The sequence below is a fragment of the Orbicella faveolata genome, unplaced genomic scaffold (assembly GCF_042242905.1).
Source record: "Orbicella faveolata isolate gen_17 unplaced genomic scaffold, um_ofav_v1 contig_3, whole genome shotgun sequence".
Classification (NCBI taxonomy): domain Eukaryota; kingdom Metazoa; phylum Cnidaria; class Anthozoa; order Scleractinia; family Merulinidae; genus Orbicella; species Orbicella faveolata.
Genome location: NW_028301558.1, coordinates 15,381,471 through 15,403,855, shown reverse-complemented (window position 1 = coordinate 15,403,855; position 22,385 = coordinate 15,381,471). Strand labels below are relative to the sequence as shown.

The window sequence follows — 22,385 nt, the reverse complement described above, 5'->3', positions numbered from 1 at the left end:
ACCGTTGAAGACTGGACCGGAAAAAAAAACTATCACGTGATCACGTGATTAGCTGTGCCCTCTGGGCGCTCAGTTTCAAATCGATCGTCCATTTGTGAGCAGTTCGAACTTTGACTTTGCTAAACGATATTTTCACAAAAGACTGCATATTCATCGATAAAGCCATCCTTATGAGATAAAGTTTTACGCCAGAATGGATCCTTTCACGCAGGTATTTTTTCTGTTTTTTCCCTTGCCTCTTTAAAAACTAGCCGATGAAGAAACTCGAGCAAGTTGTTTGTCGTTGGAAATCGGTCGATGCGCTGTTGGAGATTTTCGAAAACTGTAATGTTTTGTTTTGGCGAATGATAAGAAGGCAACTTTTGCTGATCATCTGAAAACTCAGGTGGACATCCACATTGGGATCAGGCATTCTTTTTGGGCAAAAAATGCGAACAGATGCTGAGACATGAGCTTGTCGCGCAAAACTTGGAGAACTGAACTTTCCCACTTAAAATATCTGTGACCTCCTACATGTAAAGCGTACTCGAGTATGCATCCTTATGTAGTCAAAAGTGTTGTAAAAACTTGATTATTGCTTTATCATGTGTGTTTCAAACATTGGATTGTAATTAAACTCGGAATATTTGCCGTATTTCATCTTGAATCATGCGAAAACACGGAGGCAAGGCGTACATTCCTTTCGTTCCGGTGTGTTCAAATTGTAACCGACCCTTCTCGAAAATGCAACTGTCAAACATGAAAATCGGCAATTACTACTGTTAAGATTAAATGTTATCGTTTGCTATTTATTTTCACATTGCTTTGAACTACTGGCAAGTACTTTCATAAACTGACATTTAAATACATCAAAACTCATTAAAAACCCTAATTGTTTTGATTGTTATTTTCGTTCGTTGTACAAATATTCAAGCTTATAGCATCTTTTGGAAGGTTAAGTTTGTGTGCTATCTAGTGGAGTTTGTGAACCGTTTTCTATTCCTTGTGTAAAACTGGTGATGTAATTTTGATGACTGGTAAACCTGAGTTGTGAATCTTCTGCAGAAATTGTTAGCAAGAACCCAAGCAAGGAAAAACCAACTTGTCAAAAAACGCGAGGAACTGGAAGCATGCAGAGCCAAGAGAAATTCACCCATCAAGGACCGATCACGACGTCCGCTATCAGAAGACAACACTGACAGCGGCTCAGAAATTGACACAGATGACGTCAAGCGACGCAGAATTGGCAGTGAAGATGGTGGGGAAAATGCCATTTTAAAGAATTCCAAGAAAACTGATGTCGACAGCCCATCTGTTCAGGTACATGCTAAAATGTCAATAATTCATTTAGTAATACAAATGTATGTGAAGACAGACATAAATAAAATTGTGTTTTACATTACTAAGCCAGCAAATAATATCCTGTCATTAGACAACTGAAAGTTTATGTCTGTAGTCTGGTGTGACAAGTTGACCAGATGCAAGGGTGATATCTACATGTACTGTCAGTAACATGGATAAATCATTGTGAAACAGATAATACAGTTGATCCCCTCTGTTTCAAACTCTCAGGGGAAGCGGGAAATACACATAGTTCAAAATAACGAGAGTTCAAAATAGCCAATAGTAAATTACTGAAGGGCAAATCCAAGGAAAATAATTTTGAGTTCTAAATAACAGGGAATTTGAAATAACCAAGTTCACATTAGTGGGGTCTATCTGTAATACATTTGCCTTACAATGTACAATAACACATGGAGAAAAATTGTCCAACCAGAAAGTGAACTTGTCCAGTCAATATGAAGTCTGTAAGTTGTGGCACTGAAAAATAACTGCAGTACACTGTATTTAACTAGCCTTCAGGTAAGATTAAATTATTGTGTCTTGCCACTCTATCTTTCTCATAAAAAAAAACTTCAAAACCTTGAGACTAAACTTAAGTGAGCAATTGTAAACTCGATCATTACTTTGTCTTCAGGCTCGAAAAGAGCAGCTTATTAAAATGCAACAGAAAGATCAAGAAAATGGTGTGACACCAAAGAAACATTGGAAAGCTTTAACACAGGGATCTGGAGTTACGAATTCCAGTACAAGCAGCCCAAGTGTCGCATCAAGATCTGCTGCCTTTGAAAATAACACAGGAGATGAGCAAAAGGTGAAGAATGTTAAAGTTACTGTAATACTGTACTCATTGTATAGCTTGTCAAGCAATAATTTTTTCAGTGGCCCTGTTGACAGAGCTACAGAGATGAACAATTTATAAAATTTGTTACCATGGTAGTCAAGATTAATGAACTCCAGTATGAAGAAGGTATCAAATAATTTACTGCTGACAACAAAATTGCCAGCTTCCAGCACATTTTGAAAATTGGCCTCTCACTGGCTTGCATGCAGGCAAGAAAATTTTGTGTGACAGAATCAGTCAGCATTTATGTGCATGTGCATTATAATTACCATTGAAGGCTTTATTCCTGACCAGATGAATATTTCACTTAAACTACAGTTTAAAGCCTTATTTTATTTTTGCTGTAAATTTGTTTGACTATAACTTGTGTTTTCAGGAGAATCCCAAGGATAAAAAACCTTGTGAGGTTAAGACGCCACATACTCCTGGGAAACTGGCAGAAGCAAGGAGTGTGTTTGAGAATGGGGCATCAGAAAAAGACATTGGCAACAAAAAAGAGAAACTGTTCCCACCACCTAAGCCCCCAAGGGTGGCTGCCATGGAAACTAACTCTGAAGAGATTCAACCTGGGGAGCAGCAGCAGCAGCCAGCTAAGAGGAAAGCTCCCTCTCCCCCAAGGGAGGCAAAAGAAAGCAGTGATACCAAAGTTGTGGATCATAGTGCAACATCAGTAATTAAGAGAAAAGCTCCAGAGCCACCCATCTCTAATCAGGAAGAGAGCAAGATTCAACCTGGGAAGAGCGGTAATGCTGTCAAGATCAGCGCAACAAAATGTGATCCAGAGGACACCAAAGAAAAAAGCAATCCATCACTAAGTCCGTCTACTGATGAAGATGGTGATAGAGGCTGCACTCCTGTTCCAGCAAAGAGGGAAAGGAAAGGCAGTGTTGAGAGTTTAGAGGGCATTGACAAAACTGAAGGTGATCAACCTACACCAAAACCTAGAAGAAAAGTGCAAAACTCTTGCGAAGCAAATAAGAATACACAGGAGGAACATGGCAGTGAAGAAAGAAAACAAAAAGAGCAGAAAGCAAAAGGATCTGTGAAAAAGGCAGAGAAAATGGGGCTGGATAACACGGTGACAATTGTAGCAACTCCTGTTGATACGAGAAGATCAACAACAGATAAATCAAAGCCAAGGCCACAAGAGCAGCCATGTATTATCCAGGCTTGTTTAGTTGAAGACAAACTACCAGCGACTGCTTCAAAGAAAGGAAGCAAAGAAAATACTGTGACAGTCACAGCGATTTCTTGTGGTGGCTCAGAAGTAAAAGGTAAAGCCATCAGAGGAGAGAAAGTGAACAGTGTGGACAAAACTGAAAAACATCAAAAGAAAGACCATGTAGCGGAAAAGGTTTCCAGTGATGTCATCCCAGCTGTTGCTATGGAGGGCAAACCACCAACCTCCTCAAGGAAAACAAGAGAGTCAACCAAAAAAGATGACTTCGCATTTAAGGTTCCCAGAAGACCCACCAGGGATTGCCAATTTGATCCAAATGAAACTATTAATCTTAACGATGTCAACATTCACGAAATGACATTTACCTTTGACTTTGGGCAGTTTGATCAAGAGCTGGAGAAAGACAGAGATAGTATGTTTAAGTTGAGCTACGAAGAAAAGTGCAAACAGGTAGGGAAATTTTTTTCAAACGTTGTGCAAGTATCTTTTTTGTTTGATTTTAACATGTAGAATACATGTACCAAATACACAATTACTGTACAAGAACTGCAGTATTTTTCATCAAACTTGCAATTAGTCAGCATCACTCATTCAATAATTGATAAATTATTATAATTAATTCTTGAATGGCATCTGTGTACATAATGTTGGCAGAGTGTTTAGATACACCTATCAACAATGATGCTGCAAGTAAGTAAGTAAGTAAGTAAGTAACAACTTTATTTACAGAGGGTAACACATAACAGTAAAAAACTGATGAACCAGTGGCCCTCTATCCTAAGTTAAAAATGAAAAACTATTTACACTTATAAGATAATAAAAAATTACAAAATAGAATACAGCTAAAATTTAAAGATGTGATAAAAGTTAAAAATTTTAAAAAATCTAAATCTAGATATACACAACTAAAAACTAAGCTAAGAGTTTTTGGACAAAAAATATTTTATAACAGAAGATTTAAAGGAGCCAATGGAGTCTTTCTTGTGAATGTCTAAAGGGATGCTGTTTTATAGTTTTGCTCCATTAATTGGCTTGGAAAGTTCACCCCCCTTCCATTTCTCTGTTATAGGAGGGGCACACTAAGTTATATTTTCCATAGCGACTGGTTGTGGTGTGTCGATCTGTACATTTAGGATAAACAACAGTCTTTCAAAGTTTTGTCAGCAAGGAAAAGAGAAATAGGTACCCAAAGGGTACATGTGTGGGATACAGTGTACGTGGATCCAGAATGCAGTGCAATCTTTGCAACACATTTGCATTAACAGACACAAGCCAATGACAATAGTATCCCACACTGGTATCCTGTGGAATGCCACAAGTATAACACACAAAAATGTAGGAGCCACTTTGACAAAATGAAAGTGATCACAAGGTTGTTGGCCGAGTTTTCACACCAACTCCTCATGCACCTCCTACGGCTATTCATTTCAAGAGAATCCTTGCAAACTTTAAGGCGCTTATCTTAATGTAATGTAGCTGGAGAAAGAACAGAAAAGAGAAGAAAAGAAGAGAAAGGATAGTGCTGGACACTCCTCAGCTGAGTCAACTGAGTCTGATAGAGAAGAAAGAGGAACCTATCAGTCCGGGTACAACAATAAGTCCAGTGAACAGTACGCCACCAAGATATCGCAGAAACCCAAACCAGCAGTACCACAGAGACCAAGGAGAACACAGGATGTCATTAAAGTAAGCTTATTTCCTAGACTAAGCAAATGCATGTGTAGCAGAGCTTGAAAAAAACTTGAATTCTAGCATGCTCTGTAGACAGGCAGCTCTCAAATTGCCCTGGGCACGTCTTAATATACTTTTTTTTGGATTTAGTTGGCAGACAACTTGCCTAGGCTCTTGCCCATGGGGCTAGTGAGAATGAAAAGTAACTTACCTGGCAGGGAAATCTACTAGTCACAGAAGGCTGCACAGCAATTTTTTCGAGCCCTGCATTGTAGTACAGGTGCACATATATGTGCAGGAAGTTATTACAGCTTGGTTTTCTCTAGCACCGTTGCTTAGTCTGATGTAAGCTCACTCCATACTTGTGAAGTGAACAGTACACCTTAAGGGCCACAGCTAGAGTTTTGATCCTTGTGCCTCTGCTTACACTGCTAGTGAAGACTGCATACCAGATCTAAAATCAAATTATCTAAATTCCAAACATTCTACACTGTTTATTTTCTTACAAGACTTAAAGAGATACTCTGCACCATATTTCGACTGTTGCTCAAAATGTAGTATATGCACTATTAAAACCTACGGGAGACAAAAAGAGTGGGAGAAATAAATTTTAACGGCTGAAAACTGCGCCAGAAAAGTATACATAAACGGTAATAACATTTTTGGGGCTCATGATAACACTACTTTGAAGCTTTCATAAAAACAAATTGTAGCTATCCATTTAATGCTCTGTGAAACCCTTCTTTCAAATACAGACCTTACTGGAGGAAGCTGCATACCAGCAGAACATTGTCCTTCAGGCAAGTCAAGCCCTTAATCTGTGTGTTGCAAATGACATCACTTTCAGGGGCTCACAAGAAGAAATTGAAGCAGAAAGAGTTCTTTTACTCGCAAGTAAGTACAGAATGTCATTTTATAACAATGTCACTGTTGTAGAGGCTTTTGCAAGACATAAATAGAAGTACTAAATGTACAGCTGCCATATACAATATAATAAGTTTTAGAATTTTGGGGTGATAAGCTTCTGTAAGTATAAATTATTTTACAGTTGTGCTTCAATAATTCAAGCAAAATTTTGATGTACAGTGGAATCCTGATTTTTCAAATGTTCAAGGGAAACAAAAGCTGGTTTTGAAACATCAGTTAGTTCAAGAAATCAAGGGAAAATCTCAGTGCTTGACTGAGGGGAAAGAATTGACTCATGGGTTTGAGAAATCGGGATTGCATTCTTCAGAATGTCACTGACTTTTGACTAATATTCTCAGCTGAACACAGGACAGCATGCCTGGATGAAGTCCAGAAATTGAAAACTGGAGCTGGTGACACTTTTAATGGGGAGAGCACATCAGGTTCTGCGACACCAGCCTGCCTGGCCACTCTAACTATATCTGGTGTGTTCTGTGTGTTTCTGATAATTTTATTTATATTACTCTTTATAAATTATATATCAGAAATGCTTAACTTTTTAGACGACCAGGAATGACAGAGGGAATCATGTCATTAACACAAGCAACTTCCAATGATTATCAGGGCTGTCATTAAGGGCCGTAACCCGTAACTTATAACACCTGTTACGGCTGAGTATGTTTGATTTTCCCTTGATGCTATGGGTGAAATTGCCTGTTGCTGACAAAACTCATCAACCACAACGTAACCAGTTTGCTACGGGTGTGGATAACGAGGCTACAGGTGACTCAAAACTTAATGACAGCCCTGATTATCAAGTTTTATTTTGTAACCCTCTTTATGAGCATTAGTCGAGAGTTTTTTTTTGTTCATTTCAGATGTCAAAGTTACCCTACGACAAGATTTTATGGATGTGTTAAGAGTGGGAATCAGACATGGTGAGTAAACTAGTTTTCTTCTGATTGATTTATTGCATGATACCTCATACAGGTGTAATAATCATTGTAGAACTTAATAACTAGTATTATGTTAGTTTCTTGACTTGATTCTCAGTTGGTAGATTTATTGTCATTCTTATTGTCTTGGCAGATCTTGGTGTGTTTTACTTTGTGTGTATCATTCAACATGGCCCACATGAGTTCTACTGTTCAAGGGTGTTGTCGACAAATGATGCCACTGAAGGAAACTTCTTAGTCTTCCCTGACAAATTCACTTTGTAAGTGAAGCTTGCTAATCAGAACTTGTCACATTTGATTTTTATAGTCTGTGAAGTTTACGATGGCTTGTACATTTGTTATCATGCATGACTGGATTTTTAGACTTTTCTACTTTGTTTTTTATAGAAAGGACATTAAACCAGATTTTAATGTGGCCATTAAAGTTTTCTGTATGGTGAGTGTCCATTCTTAAGGTCTAAGCAAATGATAGTCTGCCCACAGACCATCTTGACTTTGTTGAGATCGCAAGTAACATGATGACTGCAGATGATATAAACAAGCCAAAATGCAAGGGAAGTGAGGTTGTAGAAGAACATTCAGGTTAAAACAACATCTGGGGATATGAACAAGCCAAAATGCAAGGGGGTGGAGCTGGGAAAGAAAAAATACAGGAAAGCAAAGAGTCATAATTCCATTGACTTGTAACAAGAACCCGGGTTTTTTTCTTCAAAGAAGCAAAGAAAGAATGTTGCATTATTTTATTTCCAGAATGTTAAAAAGACCGTGTTAAGTACACCAGCCACGCCCACCAAGCACAAGATCTTTCAGTCACCCAAAGTCGTGAAAGGAATTTTAGTAAGTCAGAGTGTTATTCAATCAGTACACTGTAAATAAAAATAGTAAAAGTAGTGTAAGTTTTACTTTGTGGCCTTTAAAAATTTGCATTCAAAACTGTTGTAACTGACATTCCTGTGTTGAAGAAATCTAGGCATAACTACTGCCTAAGATAATGTCTTCATATGCAAGAAGGTTGTGCTATTTGGGTCAATTATTTTGCATTTCCTGCAAATCATCTGTCTGCCCTGCTGTATGCTCAGACCAGTTTGGTACATGGCCTGTCACATCAGAGACAAATTGATTAATCAATGGGTATCATAAGAAGCCAAAATGTATTGTTTTGGCGTCATCTCATTCAATCTCATCCTTTTAATTTATTTATTGTTGTTTGCAGCGAAGAGGATCAGACAGTCCTTCTCCAGGTGTGTACCATTTTGAATATTTGAATTAGTTACATTTGATGAACAACAAGAAATGTTACATACATACATACATACATACATACATACATACATACATACATACATACATACATACATACATACATACATACATACATACATACATACATACATACATACATACATACATACATACATACATACATACATACATACATACATACATACATACATACATACATACATACATACATACATACATACATACATACATACATACATACATACATACATACATACATACATACATACATACATACATACATACATACATACATACATACATACATACATACATACATACTTAATTTATTTGATAAATCAGGTTGGAGATCAAATGTTATTCTTTTTGAACCAAATTTCAGTGGATAGTGCACAGTCACAGGGAACTTATACTACTCACCACAGTAATGCCAGTAACACTTTAACTCCATTATTATTGACTTCTTATTCTGATCAGTTGTTTTTCTTTTAGCAACTCAGATCTCTGCATCACCACACACAGTGTTCAGAACCAGCAGTTTCTCTCTTGTTGGAGTGACACATGTCAATCTGCCCATCATCAAATCAAAGCGATTCTCTCTTGATAAGGTAGGTGAAAAAATTTCAAATTATCAGCTTTCAGGGAAGATTACTCATAGTCATGCAATCTCACCATTTTAAATTCATGTTACTAAATAAACATTCCTATTGACAACAAATGATTTTCGTTTTTCATTAGTTATACATACAAATTCAAAACTATACTGGATGCCACAACTTATGGGAGGTTGACCATCTGAAGAAATCTCTTAGGCTGAATGTCGGATGTTTCTTGTGGGGGTTGATCAGTTGTATGTGAAAGAGGAAGCTTTGTTCAAGCTCAAATAAATTATTGATTGTTGCATTGTGTTCCACTCCCAGGTGCCCGATGGCTGCCCCTTGAGTAACTTCATAGAAATGAAAGCTGAATGTTCTCCTCAGTACAGCAACCGTGTAAATGGATTTCTGGTAACTAATAGCAAAAATCTTATACTGATTAAAAAAGATATTATCTGAATACATGACAAGTCAACAATATTATAGCCAAGTTTTTACTGTCTTTCTTTTCTTTCAGACTATCCTAGAAGACATTGGTGGATATGGAGCATGGCAGAGAAGATGGTGTGTGTTACAAGGTGCTATCATGTCATACTGGAGATACCCTGGAGATGAGAGCACTAAGGTACCAACTCATATTTTGTCTACTTCAAACTTACCTAATAATTATTATCCTCAGCGTGACCCACACAACACCTAATGTCATGTCTACTGCATACATGTACATGTTTTAAGGTTTATTGAGGTATGGTGATCACGTGGTTAGCATATCGCATTTGAGATGTGATGGTGATGGTTCAAGCTGCAGTGTCTTTAGGCAAGCCAGTTCAGACCACAGTGGTGGTTTCACCTTGGTGTTAAAATGGTTGTGGTTAAGGGTTAAGTCTGCGTCAGGCCAAGTGGCCATACAGCAGGAGTTTATCTCGCTTTCTGTAGCAATAAGCAACTACGCCTGTAGGAGTTTTTCTACTCCTCCCTGGATAGGATGCTAGTCCATCACAGGGTTATTCCCAGCATTAGATTTGGCATTACCCATTTATACACTTGGGGGTGGAGAGAGGCACTTTGAGAGTAATGTGTCCTGCCCAAGAACACAATGCAGTGACCCCAGCCAGGACTCGAACCCAGACCACTCAATCCAGTGTCCAACTTGCTAACCAATCAGCCACTGCATCTAATGGTTACCTGTCAGCGAAGTGACAGAAATGCTGCACATGCAAGGGAATCTGCTGTGACAACTAGCTTCCCATTTGGCATTATTGTTAGTTGCTTCATGCTACAGAAAAAGAAAAGAGCCAAGTTCTGGCAGTTTTGGGCCAGTAGGTTTGTGAAAAATATTGAGCTACTAACAAAGGTATTAATTATTTATAACTAAAAACTACAGCCTTCAATTTCTGATAGACAAGTGATCATTGCATACTGTTTGTTTGTCTGTGTTAGCCCCCAATGGGATGCATCAATTTAGCAGATTGCATAAGCAAGGAGGTAACTCGAGTTGCAAGGGACCTGTGTGCTCGGCCAAACACCATGGAACTGAAATTGAAGAGGTCATGTGGAACTGAAGTCAAGTAAGTTACATGTATCAGTAAATTACTACTAATAACTAAATTGCCAAAATCAATAATTCCACCAAGCTGATTCAAATTTGACAAATTTGACTGAAATTCACCAAAATCGTCAAATCCATGAGCATTCACTCAGTTTGATGAAATTTTGTCGAATCTGCCATTTTCGTTGCTGCGTGCATTTCTGGACATAAGTGGGAAAATGATATGATTTGACTGATGGTGTATCTCACATTCTGGATTTCCTAGACATTTGGCCGACTGCAATGGTTATTGGTAGTAAAAGTGAAAGAAAAAACATGTAAGGTAAACAAAAGCATATAGCAAGTATAAGCTGATAATTGTTTCACCAATCATCAGGTACCTCTTGGCAGCTGATACCAAGGCTGACCGTGCAACATGGATTGACAGTCTAAATGAAGCCCTCAGAGATGGCCGTGCATGGATTGTGGATGAGAAAAAACCACTCTACCCTGACTTGAGCCGTCTGCACAATCAGGATGTGTATATGTGTTCAAAGGATGCTGAATAGATTTAACAGGCAGTTCTGGTTGGAGTAGCCTTTAGTAGCTGAATGCCTCCATTGGGGATCGCAGTTCTGATAAATTAAGCTTCTGTTGTCATTGTGTTTCTAGATACACATTGAAGATGTTGCAGATAAAGCAAGATCAACTATCAATTTGAATGCTGTAGTTGGTGCTGAAGATGTAATTGCTTAATTTTGGTTTTGTAGCTAATTACATTACAATGGCAGAAAATATTGAATGCAAATTTCACCGAATTTTACAGCTTGGTAGTATTAAGAGTATTTATAGAAATAAGCAGCTTGTTTTTAATTAAACTTAGCACAAGTCATTTCAGTGACTTGTTTCACTGAAAGGAGAGAGTATCATTTGTGAGGTCAGGAGAATGTAAAGACATGTGACATGTTTATCAATAACGTAAACAGGATTTTGTAATGGCACTCAAGGAAAGATGACATTTTCAAGCAGCATGCATTAGCCTGTGTTCCTTGTGATTTTTTTCTGACTCTCAGTCAAACCAGATACAACTGTACATTGTAGGTTTGGTTGATTCCAACTTGTCAGTCAATCAACAAAGAGTTGTAGATAGAGTCTAGCCTGAATTCTCAAAAAGTAAGCGACCAGAGGAGTTGGGGTGAAATTCAGGCAAGACAGAAAAAAGTTAAAACAGATCAACATTTTTGCAAAAAGATTATTCTTTGCAGTGTGCACAAGACCACTGATTTTACTGATGATGTCACACTGACCAACAGTGGTATTAACAAGAAGGAAAATTGTGTCGTCAGAAAATAAAGGAATGGTGGTATCAACTTTACTGGGACATCACGATCAGATGGGATATGTTTTGTGGGTTACCATTCAGCCATTACTTCCATCTGATTGGCCTGGTTTTACTGAACTACACATACCTAGAGCATTTAAAGCTATTTAATATAATTATACATAGATCTGCAAATTTTAAATCACAAATTTTGTTTTTCTTAATAAACTGGTTTTCAAAGTTCGTTTTGTTTATTTTTTGTTACATGCATCATAACCTTTCTAAAAGTCCTTGCCAATAATTGTTCCCTTGCCTGGAAAGGTTAGCCTCTTATGACTTACATCGCTCGAAGATTACCTTCTCGCTACGCTCAAGGGAGATAAGTAAGCAAAGGATTAAGGAAATGTTGCCTTGTGGCATGTCTATATACATCAGTGACATCTCTTCATCTTTCCTTGCATAAGTGGTGACACTCTCTTGCACATAGCAAATATTCCCCTACCATCAAGGGAGTCAGATCCGACATTTATGAGAGATTAGTCTTTGTTAACAATGTCCTGGGGGAAGTAGGCCCAGTCTAATGGGAAAAAGTAGTGTGAACACAAGTTTATAAGAACCAGGCTCCCTCATTCCTTCTTGTAAACTTTCATTTGCACTGCACTGCTTTAGGCCTTTTGTCTTTCTCCTTTGGGACTGACACAGAAACTTGTTTCAAACAATTGAGATTTCTGGCAATAAAAATTATAATAATGATATTTTCCTACACGAGCCTCCATAATGCTAGCTAGTTCCAGTCTGACACTGAGAATACCAATATGGCCTATTCTGCAGTGTATGTCATCAAGTTCAGAGTCAGTACATGCAAGTCAAAAGTTTCCAGCAATTACAAACCATGTCTTAACACAAAACTAACATTTTATTGTACCCTCAAAACGCATACAGTATGAAAGCACCTTATAGAACAAACAATCCACATTTAATAGAATAGGCTGTATATTAACAGTGCCCCAAGCTCAATTAAAAAGATTTTGGTTCACAGAATATTACATTAATGCAAAAGTAACACCCAGAGTCCCTGCTCTGTGGCACATTGCATATTGTAGACTGCTCAATTGTGACAAGCTTCAAATGTTAAGATCAGTAGAAATTATTCTAGTTCTAGGCAATAAATAAATTATTTTTTGAGTATATTCCAATAATTTTTCCATAACATTCAGGACACCTCTTTAGTAAAATAAACTTTGAAAAACAAAATAATTAGACGGTAAATTATTTCCTTAGTTTTCAGATCTGATAGTTTACATGTAACATATATTTTTAATATATACTTTAAATACTTAACTTGATGTATCAGTGACAGAATCTTTATTGTCCATGGTAATAATATTATAGTTTAATTAGGAAACAAGGTTCTTGGGAAATAAAACTGTTTCAATCTTTCACATTTATGTCTTGTGTCAAAAGTTGATCTATACTGAAAAAGTGAATGAATTTATTGCAATTAACCTTTACAAATTTATGTTATCTTGCTGCTAAATAATGCATAATTAAACCATGGTTATGTACATTTTTTCCTTATGTTTGCTGTCGTATGGTCATATTTTATGTGCATGCAGACATAAATATGTCCAGATTCTAGTGGCTGTGTAAACAGCATAATCGTAACTAATCATGAACACTTTCATTGAATGTAGGGATTACGATAAATAGTTTTCTGCTGTTCAAATTATATTAACAATATGTAGGAAAAAGGCACTTGTCCAGGTACACATTTCAAAATTATTGGCATATGTTTTCTACATGGGCAAAACTTTAAGTTTTTAGTGCAAAATCTGAGCAATACACTACTAAGATGCCATACGTTAATGAATTCATGCTATCAAAAGTACAATAACTATCTGACTTAACTTGGCGTCCTGGACAAAACTCCAACATTACAAACTAATTTTACTGTCATCACAATGCTCCTAGAGACAGAAACACCAATCCCCTGCATTGTAAAGCCACTGTGTGTGTAATCCCATTTTACATGTTTTCACATCTTCTTTTCTAATATTTACTTTAACTGGTTTACAACCATATGTCTGCAGTGCATATCATGCTCCTCAGGCCATGTTTACGAGGAGTACATGGAGGCAGGGTACCTCAGCCAACCACTTACTACAGGCCAGGGAGGTTAAAGTACAGTTGAACCCTGCTAATATTTTGATCTCGCAGGGGAAATGAATTTAAATTGTTCAGGAAAGCAGAGTTTGAAATAGCTGATAGTAAATGACTGAAGGGAAAATCCACGTGAAATGGTTTTGAGTTCAAAATAACAGGGAATTCGAAAATACCGAGTTCAAATTAGCCGGGTCCAACTGTATAGCCCTCCTTTTCATGCAACTCACCTACTGGTGAGTTGGTCAGTGGGCTATCTTTTGAGTGGCCGCTTAACACAACAAAAAAGATGACAGACAAAACATTTTGACAGCAAGTTTTTTATCACTCTTTCTGCTAGCTGCCACTTTTTGGTCTCTTAAGGTGCTTTTTATATTACACTCTACTAATTGAGCCTAGTCACCAGTGGCAGTTAAGGTGAAAAGCTGCCTTGGAATATACCGGTAATACTGCTTTAGCAGTCTTCGCACCTTGGCTAGCCAGATAATCCAGCACAAACTGTTTACATGTTAAAAAGATAGCCCTCACAGAAGGATGCCTCGGGCATGTGGACAGCGGGTACCAGGAAGACAGGCTATCCTGTTTAGCATGTAAAACACTGTCAAATGCATTTTCTAAAGAAACGCATGAAAAGTTGGCTCTCCCAGGGTGCCGCGGTTAGCCAGGGAACCCTCCCTTCTTGTAAACAGGCCCTTAGATATAAACATGACTTGTCTTTACTTATAAATGTTAATTTTTTTAATGCAAAGGAAAATATTATTTTTACACTGTCTTATCTCTCTTCTAATTTCTTTTAAGGTGTTTTTCTGATGTACAAAATTACTTTTAATTAAAGGACACCAAAAAATAACAATACTACAAACCAACAAAAACAAAGATGGCTGAGGAAGATTAATAAGACAGACTGCATGGAACAAACTTGAAAAAATTGGCCAATTTTTTCAACTGAAGATGCCTCAACTCTGTAAAGCCATTTTGCAGTTTTCTGAAACTCAAATTCACAAGATTTTCCACAGCAGTTGTCATTCTACTTCCAGTTCCATGGAATACTAATGTGCCCATCTTCATTAACGTGATAATATTTGGACACTATGAGAATTGAATTGTTCAGGTCTGGGTTATCTTGCTTGCTTAATCTTTCACAGCAATCACTCATTTGAAGAGGTGAAACTGATCTATCCTTGGATAGAGAGGACAGCTGAAATTTCTCTTTGCAGATCTGAACTGCTTCCTCTTCTGTTACCAGGTTCCTACAAAAAAAGGAATAAATTAAAGTCCACAGTCATGAAGATAATGTTATTGACAATGATGTATTCATGTAGCCAGCTGTGATGGGACAGATTGTATCCTAAAAACAGAAATAAGAACATTTTTCCAGATGTGCACCCTGAAAGATACTTTGACACCTAAAAATAGTGGACAGGTGTTTCATTATGAGCACCCAGAGTGAGACCAGAATCCTTGATTTACACCCCTAAGTAAGACGACAAGCATTCTCCACCTTCTACTATGGGAATCCCCCCAAGGACCTTAACTAGTCAGACCAAATCTGAGAGTCAGAAGGATTCTGAACGTAGCTGGTCTGCAGTTCTAATATTGAATCATTACCTTTCATTTTCAAGATGAAGATCCAAAGCTTTTTGCTTGTGCTTCAAGAGAAAATCCACAATCAGTTCTGTTGGAGTTGAAGATGGAATCCGAAACTCACCACTAAGAGACAAGCTCAGTGAATCTGCAGGACTAAAATATAATTAAAAAAGAAATTGTCAAAATGTTTTACAAAATCAAAATTAATTAAGTACTATCATTGCTAAAACCAAAAAGATTTCATAACATTTAATGTGCATGCATGACACATTACTCCTTTCTGTCAGTTATTGATTAGAATTTTTTCCTGGCCAAAGTACACTGTGGACTACCACTTTTTAGAACCACCTATGGAATGGACTTTGATCAGAAAAAAATTAAAGATTCAAAGACACTTTTTTGCCAGCAGAAGTAAACAAAAATTTCCTTTGAATAATTGAGAGATTTGGATTATCAAGCATTCAAAAATTCGTATTTCCACTGCGTGACAAATAAAGTTATGACATCAGTGAACAAAGCCAACCAATCTTATGGTGCAGGTTCTTGGTTTTTTCTCAGCCATTTTAGCATGTTCATCAAAGTATTCACTGAAACATACCTCAGAACTCTAATGATAAACTCTTTAAACTCTCCTGGCTGAATGGTGGTTGTAGCATCAGGTCCAAGCAGTCCTCTCTTCAGTGAAGAAACCACTCTGTACAAATGATTTAAATACTCAGTCACCGAGACAGAAGGCGACTCTTGATCAAACTTGATCTTCATGCCACCAAGTAAGGATGATAACCTTCTCTCCCATAGTGGCACTTCATTGACTAGAACATCATAGTCTTCCAACGAACTAAAAAGCTGCAACAAGAACATTAATATGCATCGAGTTATTTACTTCTCAGTTACATTGGGTGGGGCCTGGGGGGCTAGGTAGAGAGTAACACTGTGGAGACAAAGGGTTTTGCCCCAAAACAAGATACAACAACCCTGGGCAAGGATTGGAATCCAGATCACTGTATGTGGAGTTCAGCTCATTAAATACTATGCCATTTTGTATTGTTCCATACATACATACATACATACATATATTCTTTATTCAAGATGCAAAGTTATAAAAGTATACATATAAAAACAAAAGATAAAAGATAAAAGATAAAATATACCCTCCCACAAAGGGTTTTTTGTTACTGAACCCCTCACCCCCTGCTCAAATCCTTCTGGAAAGTTCAGTCTTGGTACATACTCCACAAAAAGTTTGGCTTTTGAGAAACCTTTTCCCTACAGTTAGAATTTCCAAATTTATACCCCTCCTTGGATGGGTTAATGGGAATTTATTGGGGCCACACTTCAAAGTACCCTCAACCTAATACTGACAGTAGACAGTAGTCATTTAAAATACACATAATTGAAAAATTAATTTAACGCAAATTAAATATTAAATGTCTCTCTCAGAGGGAATTTTAATAAAAAATAACGATGCATAAAAGTGTCATACTGGCTGCTAGACATACCGATAACCAAAATTCTGGAACATCTTGGGTATTCAACATTACATTCCCACAAGGATCCACTCCAGTCCAGTCTGTAAACACAACTGTCCGTCCCTTGAGACTACTCATTTCAGACTGCTTTGAGTAGCAAAGATTCAAAACGTTCTTCAAGGAGCCATGATAGGATGAGTGACACCAGCCACTGATAGACTCCAGCTTCTTTAATTTTAGTTTTTGGCAAATTTTTTCAGACAAGAGGATGTTTTCCTTCCAAAGCATTTTACTGCTTTCTTGTTTGTCCTTTGCATCTTTGATGTTCTTGTTTAGGAATTCCTTTAAAGACAGCCTTGCATTTCGCTGCAGTTGGGCAAGGTCCACAGGAGTTTCCCTGTCACTGAACTGTCGATAGACATGCATCCAGTGATGCGGAGCATCATAAGGCAATGCAACAGATACTTTTGGTTTTCTACTGTTCTCATGGAGAGTCACCAAATCTTCCAACATGCCACAGGTCTTCAAAATGTGGCTAATGGTGAAGTGAACATCCCGTGAAAATAGTGAAACTCTAACCGTCTTGAAGAGATCCAATCCTGCCCAAAAAATGATCAAAATTAGATCATTAAAATCTTACAAACACTGTAAAAATATCATGGTAAACATCTTTGATGATCTTTAAAATACTACATGTATCCTTCAATCAAGTCCTGTCTCGCAATAATAAACATTGATAAAGATTCCATGGCACTAAGCTGATTCAGAAGTTGCAAGCCAACACAATACTGCTGGAGCTTGTTCCTGTCTTTGTAACATGAAAATACTAGGAGTATTGCCACTCCTCTCCACCTCACTTCCCTGGATGAGACTGTATACTTTTGCCATTTTAAGCCCCATGGCATTTGGTCTGGTTCTTGACAGACCGTATCGTCAATTTGGTGGTTTAAGGATTTTAACCCTCGAACCACCAGTTGAAAATTCATGATTCAGTCTGGAGAGAGTGAGACACTGTAAGAGCTCAATGTCACCCTGCCCATGAACACAACACATTATGGCTTGAGCAGCATTTGAACAGAGGTTGCTTGATCACGAGTCTCACACACTCACCATTACAACATACCACAACTTCTACCCACACGTGTATGGAAGTACAAATGTCTTTTTTATGAAAACATTTACCCATGTACGAAGGTTAAATGAAGACAACAGCTGAAACACGAGTTGTTTGCAATATACATGTATAGTTTTTGTTAACTACATGTACACTGTTTGGCTTACCCTCTTCTTGTTCTGAACCATTTTTCAAGTAAAACATCAAGTGAGTTGGATTGACAGGGTTTTTCTTCTGAAGGTCTTCCAGGTAAGAGTTTAACCTCTTCAAGGAATCTTCATTTATTGACTGTATATCAAAGCAAACAATTGCAAAATGAAAAAGATATCAAAAGTTTATGTCAGACCCTTTTCTGGATACAAAACAGATCTTTCAATATACAAAGTCCTGTATACATGGCTAGTTTCTGAAAAGATCTGACACTAAATCTCCAACCTGAATTGGTAAAACTGAGAACAGTTTGCTAAATAAATGATTGTGCAGTTCAAGAAACCAACCTAAGGAGGGTTATTGGAAATAAGCCACTTTCTATATATTAAAATTCAGCTTGATAGTAAGGCCTAGAGGACACAAACAAAAGAAATGAATAAGCATGGTCATTCAATCTCCTTTATTTGTGTCCTCTAAGCCTCACTGCCAAGCTGAATTTTAATGTATCGAAAGTGGTCTATTACAAGGGAGAGGGGGGGTTAAAAAACCAACATATTTAACAGAAAATATTAGACAAGTATGAACTGAAACTGGAATTCCCTGCATGGGAGAGGTGTGGATACTTTCTGGAACAAAAAAATCAGTGGTTCATGTACATGGTTCCATTAGACATCGACTTATAAGTTGACAGAGCTCTAAGGCCCAGTTCATATGTCACATTTCTGCCGTGTCGAATTCAATTCAATTAAGTGTAGCAGATATGCGACTGTGGATTCATACATCGCGCTTGTGTCGCACTTAATTCAGAATTTATACTGTCACGTATGTCGGCCAGCAGAAAATGTTTTAAACGTAGAGTATTCAATATGGCTGACAAAAATACTGAGCAATGAAGGACTTAAATTTTGCGAAAAATTGTCCGCCAATGGAACGAGAAGGAGAAGGCTGACAATGGAGCAGTATGTGCTGCAATACATTCAGATTGCTTCGGGTCGAGAATGGCCAAGTTTCGTCTTTTTCTTTGGCAGGAAAACATTTACGCATGCTCAATACATTAACATAATGCATGCATTAGATTCGGCATGGCAGAAATTCGACATCTGAATCAGTGTTGCATTTCTGTCAGATAATGCGACGAGACCAGTTGCATGTGCGGCAGAAATGCGGCAGCCAATTCAAACGTTGAATTTCTGTCGAATTTAATTTGTTGAATTGAATTCGACACCGCATAAATGCGATGAACAAACTGGGCCTAACTAGTTCTTGAACCTCAAGGAAACCACAGCATTGTACTTTCTCTTGATTGTCAATTATGGTGCTTTGAAAAAGTTGCTCTACATTAACATGCATATCATTGTAACTACCTAATTCTGGTATATCATTTCTGTGACCGTCATTAGAGGGTATTGAAAGGTGTGGTGCACAAAGTCACAGTCCATCATCCTTCAATGTTGAGTGGCACTCTAATCCTTTTTGTCATACACCCTCAGGTTGTTCAGTTTCTTGCGACAACATTGGAGAAAGCAAGTAGGAAACTATTTACTTATCGCCCTTTACTCCTGTCAGCTCTAGCTAATTTACATGTATAAGGGTAGCAATAAAGTTACTCTCACAAGTAGGAAATTAAGACTAAGATAATTATCAATTATCTCATAATTACCCAGCAACAGCCTCGCCAAATATGAATTTTTCAGAGAAAGGATACCAGCTGATAGGTAATGATATTATATTGGTACTTTAAATTCTGTCCTTCTCATCACATGACTCTTTGATTTAACCATTGTATTGAAAAAACTATAGAAAATTTAACTAAACATTCTTACTCGCTGCAGCGGATACTGGCCAAACAGGTCAGGATGAACAGCAAAATAAAACGGTTTAAGGGCTGCTTTGGTTTGCGCACTTGACAGGTGTCGGGACAACACACACCAGGTAGACCGCTTCAAGCTAAAACAAACATGTCAAAGTTAATAAAGATAGTTACTTTCTTTTCGTTTAGTTGCTGTTTTTCTTGTTTTTTTTGTTTTTTTTCAGGGGAGAATTTATCATTTGAAGTGGAAATCAGTTGCTAAGTGCTTGCCTACATGTATAAGCATCAAGCCCCTTCACTCATGTTGAACATCTGTTTCTGACCCCATTATATTCTTTTGTTGTCAGAGAAAGTCCCGAAATTTGATAAAAAATATATATTAACGTCAATGCATGTGGGAGTCAATCAAGGATTATTCTCTAGAAAACACCTTGGTCAAAATGTAACTTAAAATTCAAGGCTGATTTTATTGCCAGTAGAAAGGCTGATCTTGCACATTGTTTGGTAGTGACAAATATTTTGACACACTTTATGTTTTCTGGGTTACATATTAAAGGTCAGTAAACAACTCGCTGAAAATGGAGTTGTCTCCTTTTGATATCTATAGAATCAACAATAAATCCAATTTGTAAGTTCTAGAATTCAAAATATAAACACAGCCAAATGAATTTTCTCTGACGTAGACAGTTGAAGTTTCTGTACCACACATAAATTTTTTAAAGGTTGTAATGACCTATAGAGAAACTACTTGAGAAAATTTCGTCAAGTAAGTCATGGATACTCTTGTCTACCTCGAGTTTATCAGATTTAATTGAACTCGCTTTTCACAGCTAAATCTCGAAACTTATACACTCAATCGAATTTTCACTCGTCTATATCAAACTTATCATTGGCAAAGCTTTCACAGCTCCGTTTTAACTTTCTGATTCACAGAAAAACTTCTGACAAATCCTAAGCTTTCTCATTAGCTTAGATATCGTGTCAGAAATTCTAGTATAACAGGTAGTCTTCCTGTAAAAGCTGAAAAGCAGTTTGAACAATTCTCATCTCTGCAGATACAATATTAGTTTAACTTAATGCTTACCTGAGTCTACGTGCTCCACAAAGCATTTTGCTGTTGATACCGTCCTTGCGTTCAGTTCGAACAGTGCCGTGAAGGAAAATCACTTGCACAACCGACCTGATCTGTAAAAAGCTCGTTTTGAACTGCGTTGTGCTGAACGCCACTTTGTAAACACCACGATCCAATCACGTGTAACTCAAAACCGGTTTTGAATAAATCCTCTTTTTCCACGAAACGAACACGTGTACCCACTCAGCGGCGCGGAGAAATTCATCCTGCGACACAGTATAGTAAATATTTGTATAGCTTCTTTGTTCCAAGGTAGCCACTGTTAAACTTTGTTAGCATAAGGAAACGACGCCATTTGTTGCTTCCAGCAGAATAATCTCGTTATCTGTCGTGATAATGCAACACGCTGAGGGAATTGTCGAAAAAAACTCGCGCGCACGCCGCGACCAAAGCTTCTTTTCTCCCTCCCCTGCACAGTCAGTCAACTGACCCTTACAAAGAATACTAACACAGAAATTGAGAGGGTCACAGCTTTTTCGAGCTATGCCAAATTTTCACGAGAGTTTGCAAAATTGTATTTCCTTTTCAATTTCTATTTTGAAACAAACGGGTCAAGATAATTTCTCATTATTTTCCATCAACGCGAGCTGTATCGTTGAAACTCGTCACTACATTTTAATATTCATTCTCAGTTGTACAAAATAAGCAAAAGTTTGAAATGAATTGAATCGCATTTGAATGTTTAACCGATGGAATTTTAAACAGTAACCGATAGTGAGTTTTAACTTTTCATGCATTGAATATATTAAGGTAACTACAAAACAAAAATAGTTTGTGGTCCCAGACTGTTTGGGTTATTTCTGATACCAGCGGCCTTCGTTATTGTAAAATACTTCATATTTTGACTTTGCGAATTTTAAAAATTCTGTTTCTAAAAAGCGACAATTTAACGAGCTAGCGTCAGCAAGACAACGAAAACAAATGAAATATTTACAGTTTTGCAGGGCCAGGGGACGCGGTCAAGTCAGTGTCAACAGGGTGGACACGAATAACAGGTTAAAAAGTGTGAATTTTATATATTATTTATAACTAAATATGTTCTTTCCCCGTCATGGAAACTATCATAGGGAAAACTAGTCAGGAAAACATTCTGATCTCGTCGCAAAAAAAAAAATCGGATGTTCTAGCGCTGCCGGTCTGGGGACGAGTCTCGTCACGCAACATTCGATGAGCGTTGCGTCGTGACTGAGGTGAGGCCCCAACTGACCAGCACTGCCCTTTCTTCCTAAACAACATTTACATTTATAATCACTAGAACATTCCCACGATAAATGTGACCAAAACTTTTTACAGACGTAAAGGAAATCTTTCTCCATAGACGCTTTTATTTTTTGCGTCAAATTTTAATATTTAACAGCTAACAAATTCTGAAGAACTT

General features: G+C 37.5%; 2 protein-coding genes across 2 annotated transcripts; one reads left to right on the top strand and one right to left on the bottom strand.

Moving 5' to 3' along the window:
- The first annotated feature begins 65 nt into the window (after positions 1 to 65).
- On the top strand, positions 66 to 11,829 carry LOC110041900 (uncharacterized). The gene is made up of 17 exons (XM_020747227.2): positions 66 to 211; positions 1,045 to 1,299; positions 1,958 to 2,134; positions 2,541 to 3,794; positions 4,821 to 5,030; positions 5,771 to 5,909; positions 6,281 to 6,406; positions 6,800 to 6,859; positions 7,011 to 7,137; positions 7,265 to 7,313; positions 7,628 to 7,714; positions 8,091 to 8,118; positions 8,633 to 8,748; positions 9,061 to 9,147; positions 9,254 to 9,361; positions 10,177 to 10,304; positions 10,662 to 11,829. The coding sequence occupies exons 1-17, from the start codon at positions 194 to 196 to the stop codon at positions 10,831 to 10,833; spliced, it is 3,141 nt and encodes a 1,046-aa protein (XP_020602886.2). The 5' UTR covers positions 66 to 193; the 3' UTR covers positions 10,834 to 11,829.
- A 653-nt stretch (positions 11,830 to 12,482) lies between these two features.
- On the bottom strand, positions 12,483 to 21,334 carry LOC110041901 (T-cell activation inhibitor, mitochondrial-like). The gene is made up of 7 exons (XM_089297953.1): positions 20,960 to 21,334; positions 19,889 to 20,012; positions 18,083 to 18,203; positions 16,832 to 17,400; positions 15,931 to 16,178; positions 15,354 to 15,485; positions 12,483 to 14,995 (listed from the first exon to the last, which is right to left on the bottom strand). The coding sequence occupies exons 1-7, from the start codon at positions 20,983 to 20,985 to the stop codon at positions 14,773 to 14,775; spliced, it is 1,443 nt and encodes a 480-aa protein (XP_089154079.1). The 5' UTR covers positions 20,986 to 21,334; the 3' UTR covers positions 12,483 to 14,772.
- Positions 21,335 to 22,385: the final 1,051 nt, after the last annotated feature.

What these genes read in the sequence shown, in the direction of transcription:
- LOC110041900 (XM_020747227.2), top strand. An exon ending in ACGAAGAAAAGTGCAAACAG is followed by an intron (nt 3,795 to 4,820) that starts GTAGGGAAATTT and finishes AATGTAATGTAG; the next exon opens with CTGGAGAAAGAACAGAAAAG. An exon ending in GAACACAGGATGTCATTAAA is followed by an intron (nt 5,031 to 5,770) that starts GTAAGCTTATTT and finishes TTTCAAATACAG; the next exon opens with ACCTTACTGGAGGAAGCTGC.
- LOC110041901 (XM_089297953.1), bottom strand. Translation starts at nt 20,985, where the DNA reads ATGCTTTGTGGAGCACGTAGACTCAG. An exon ending in TGTGGAGCACGTAGACTCAG is followed by an intron (nt 20,013 to 20,959) that starts GTAAGCATTAAG and finishes TGTTTGTTTTAG; the next exon opens with CTTGAAGCGGTCTACCTGGT. An exon ending in TGGTTCAGAACAAGAAGAGG is followed by an intron (nt 17,401 to 18,082) that starts GTAAGCCAAACA and finishes TTTTTTGGGCAG; the next exon opens with GATTGGATCTCTTCAAGACG.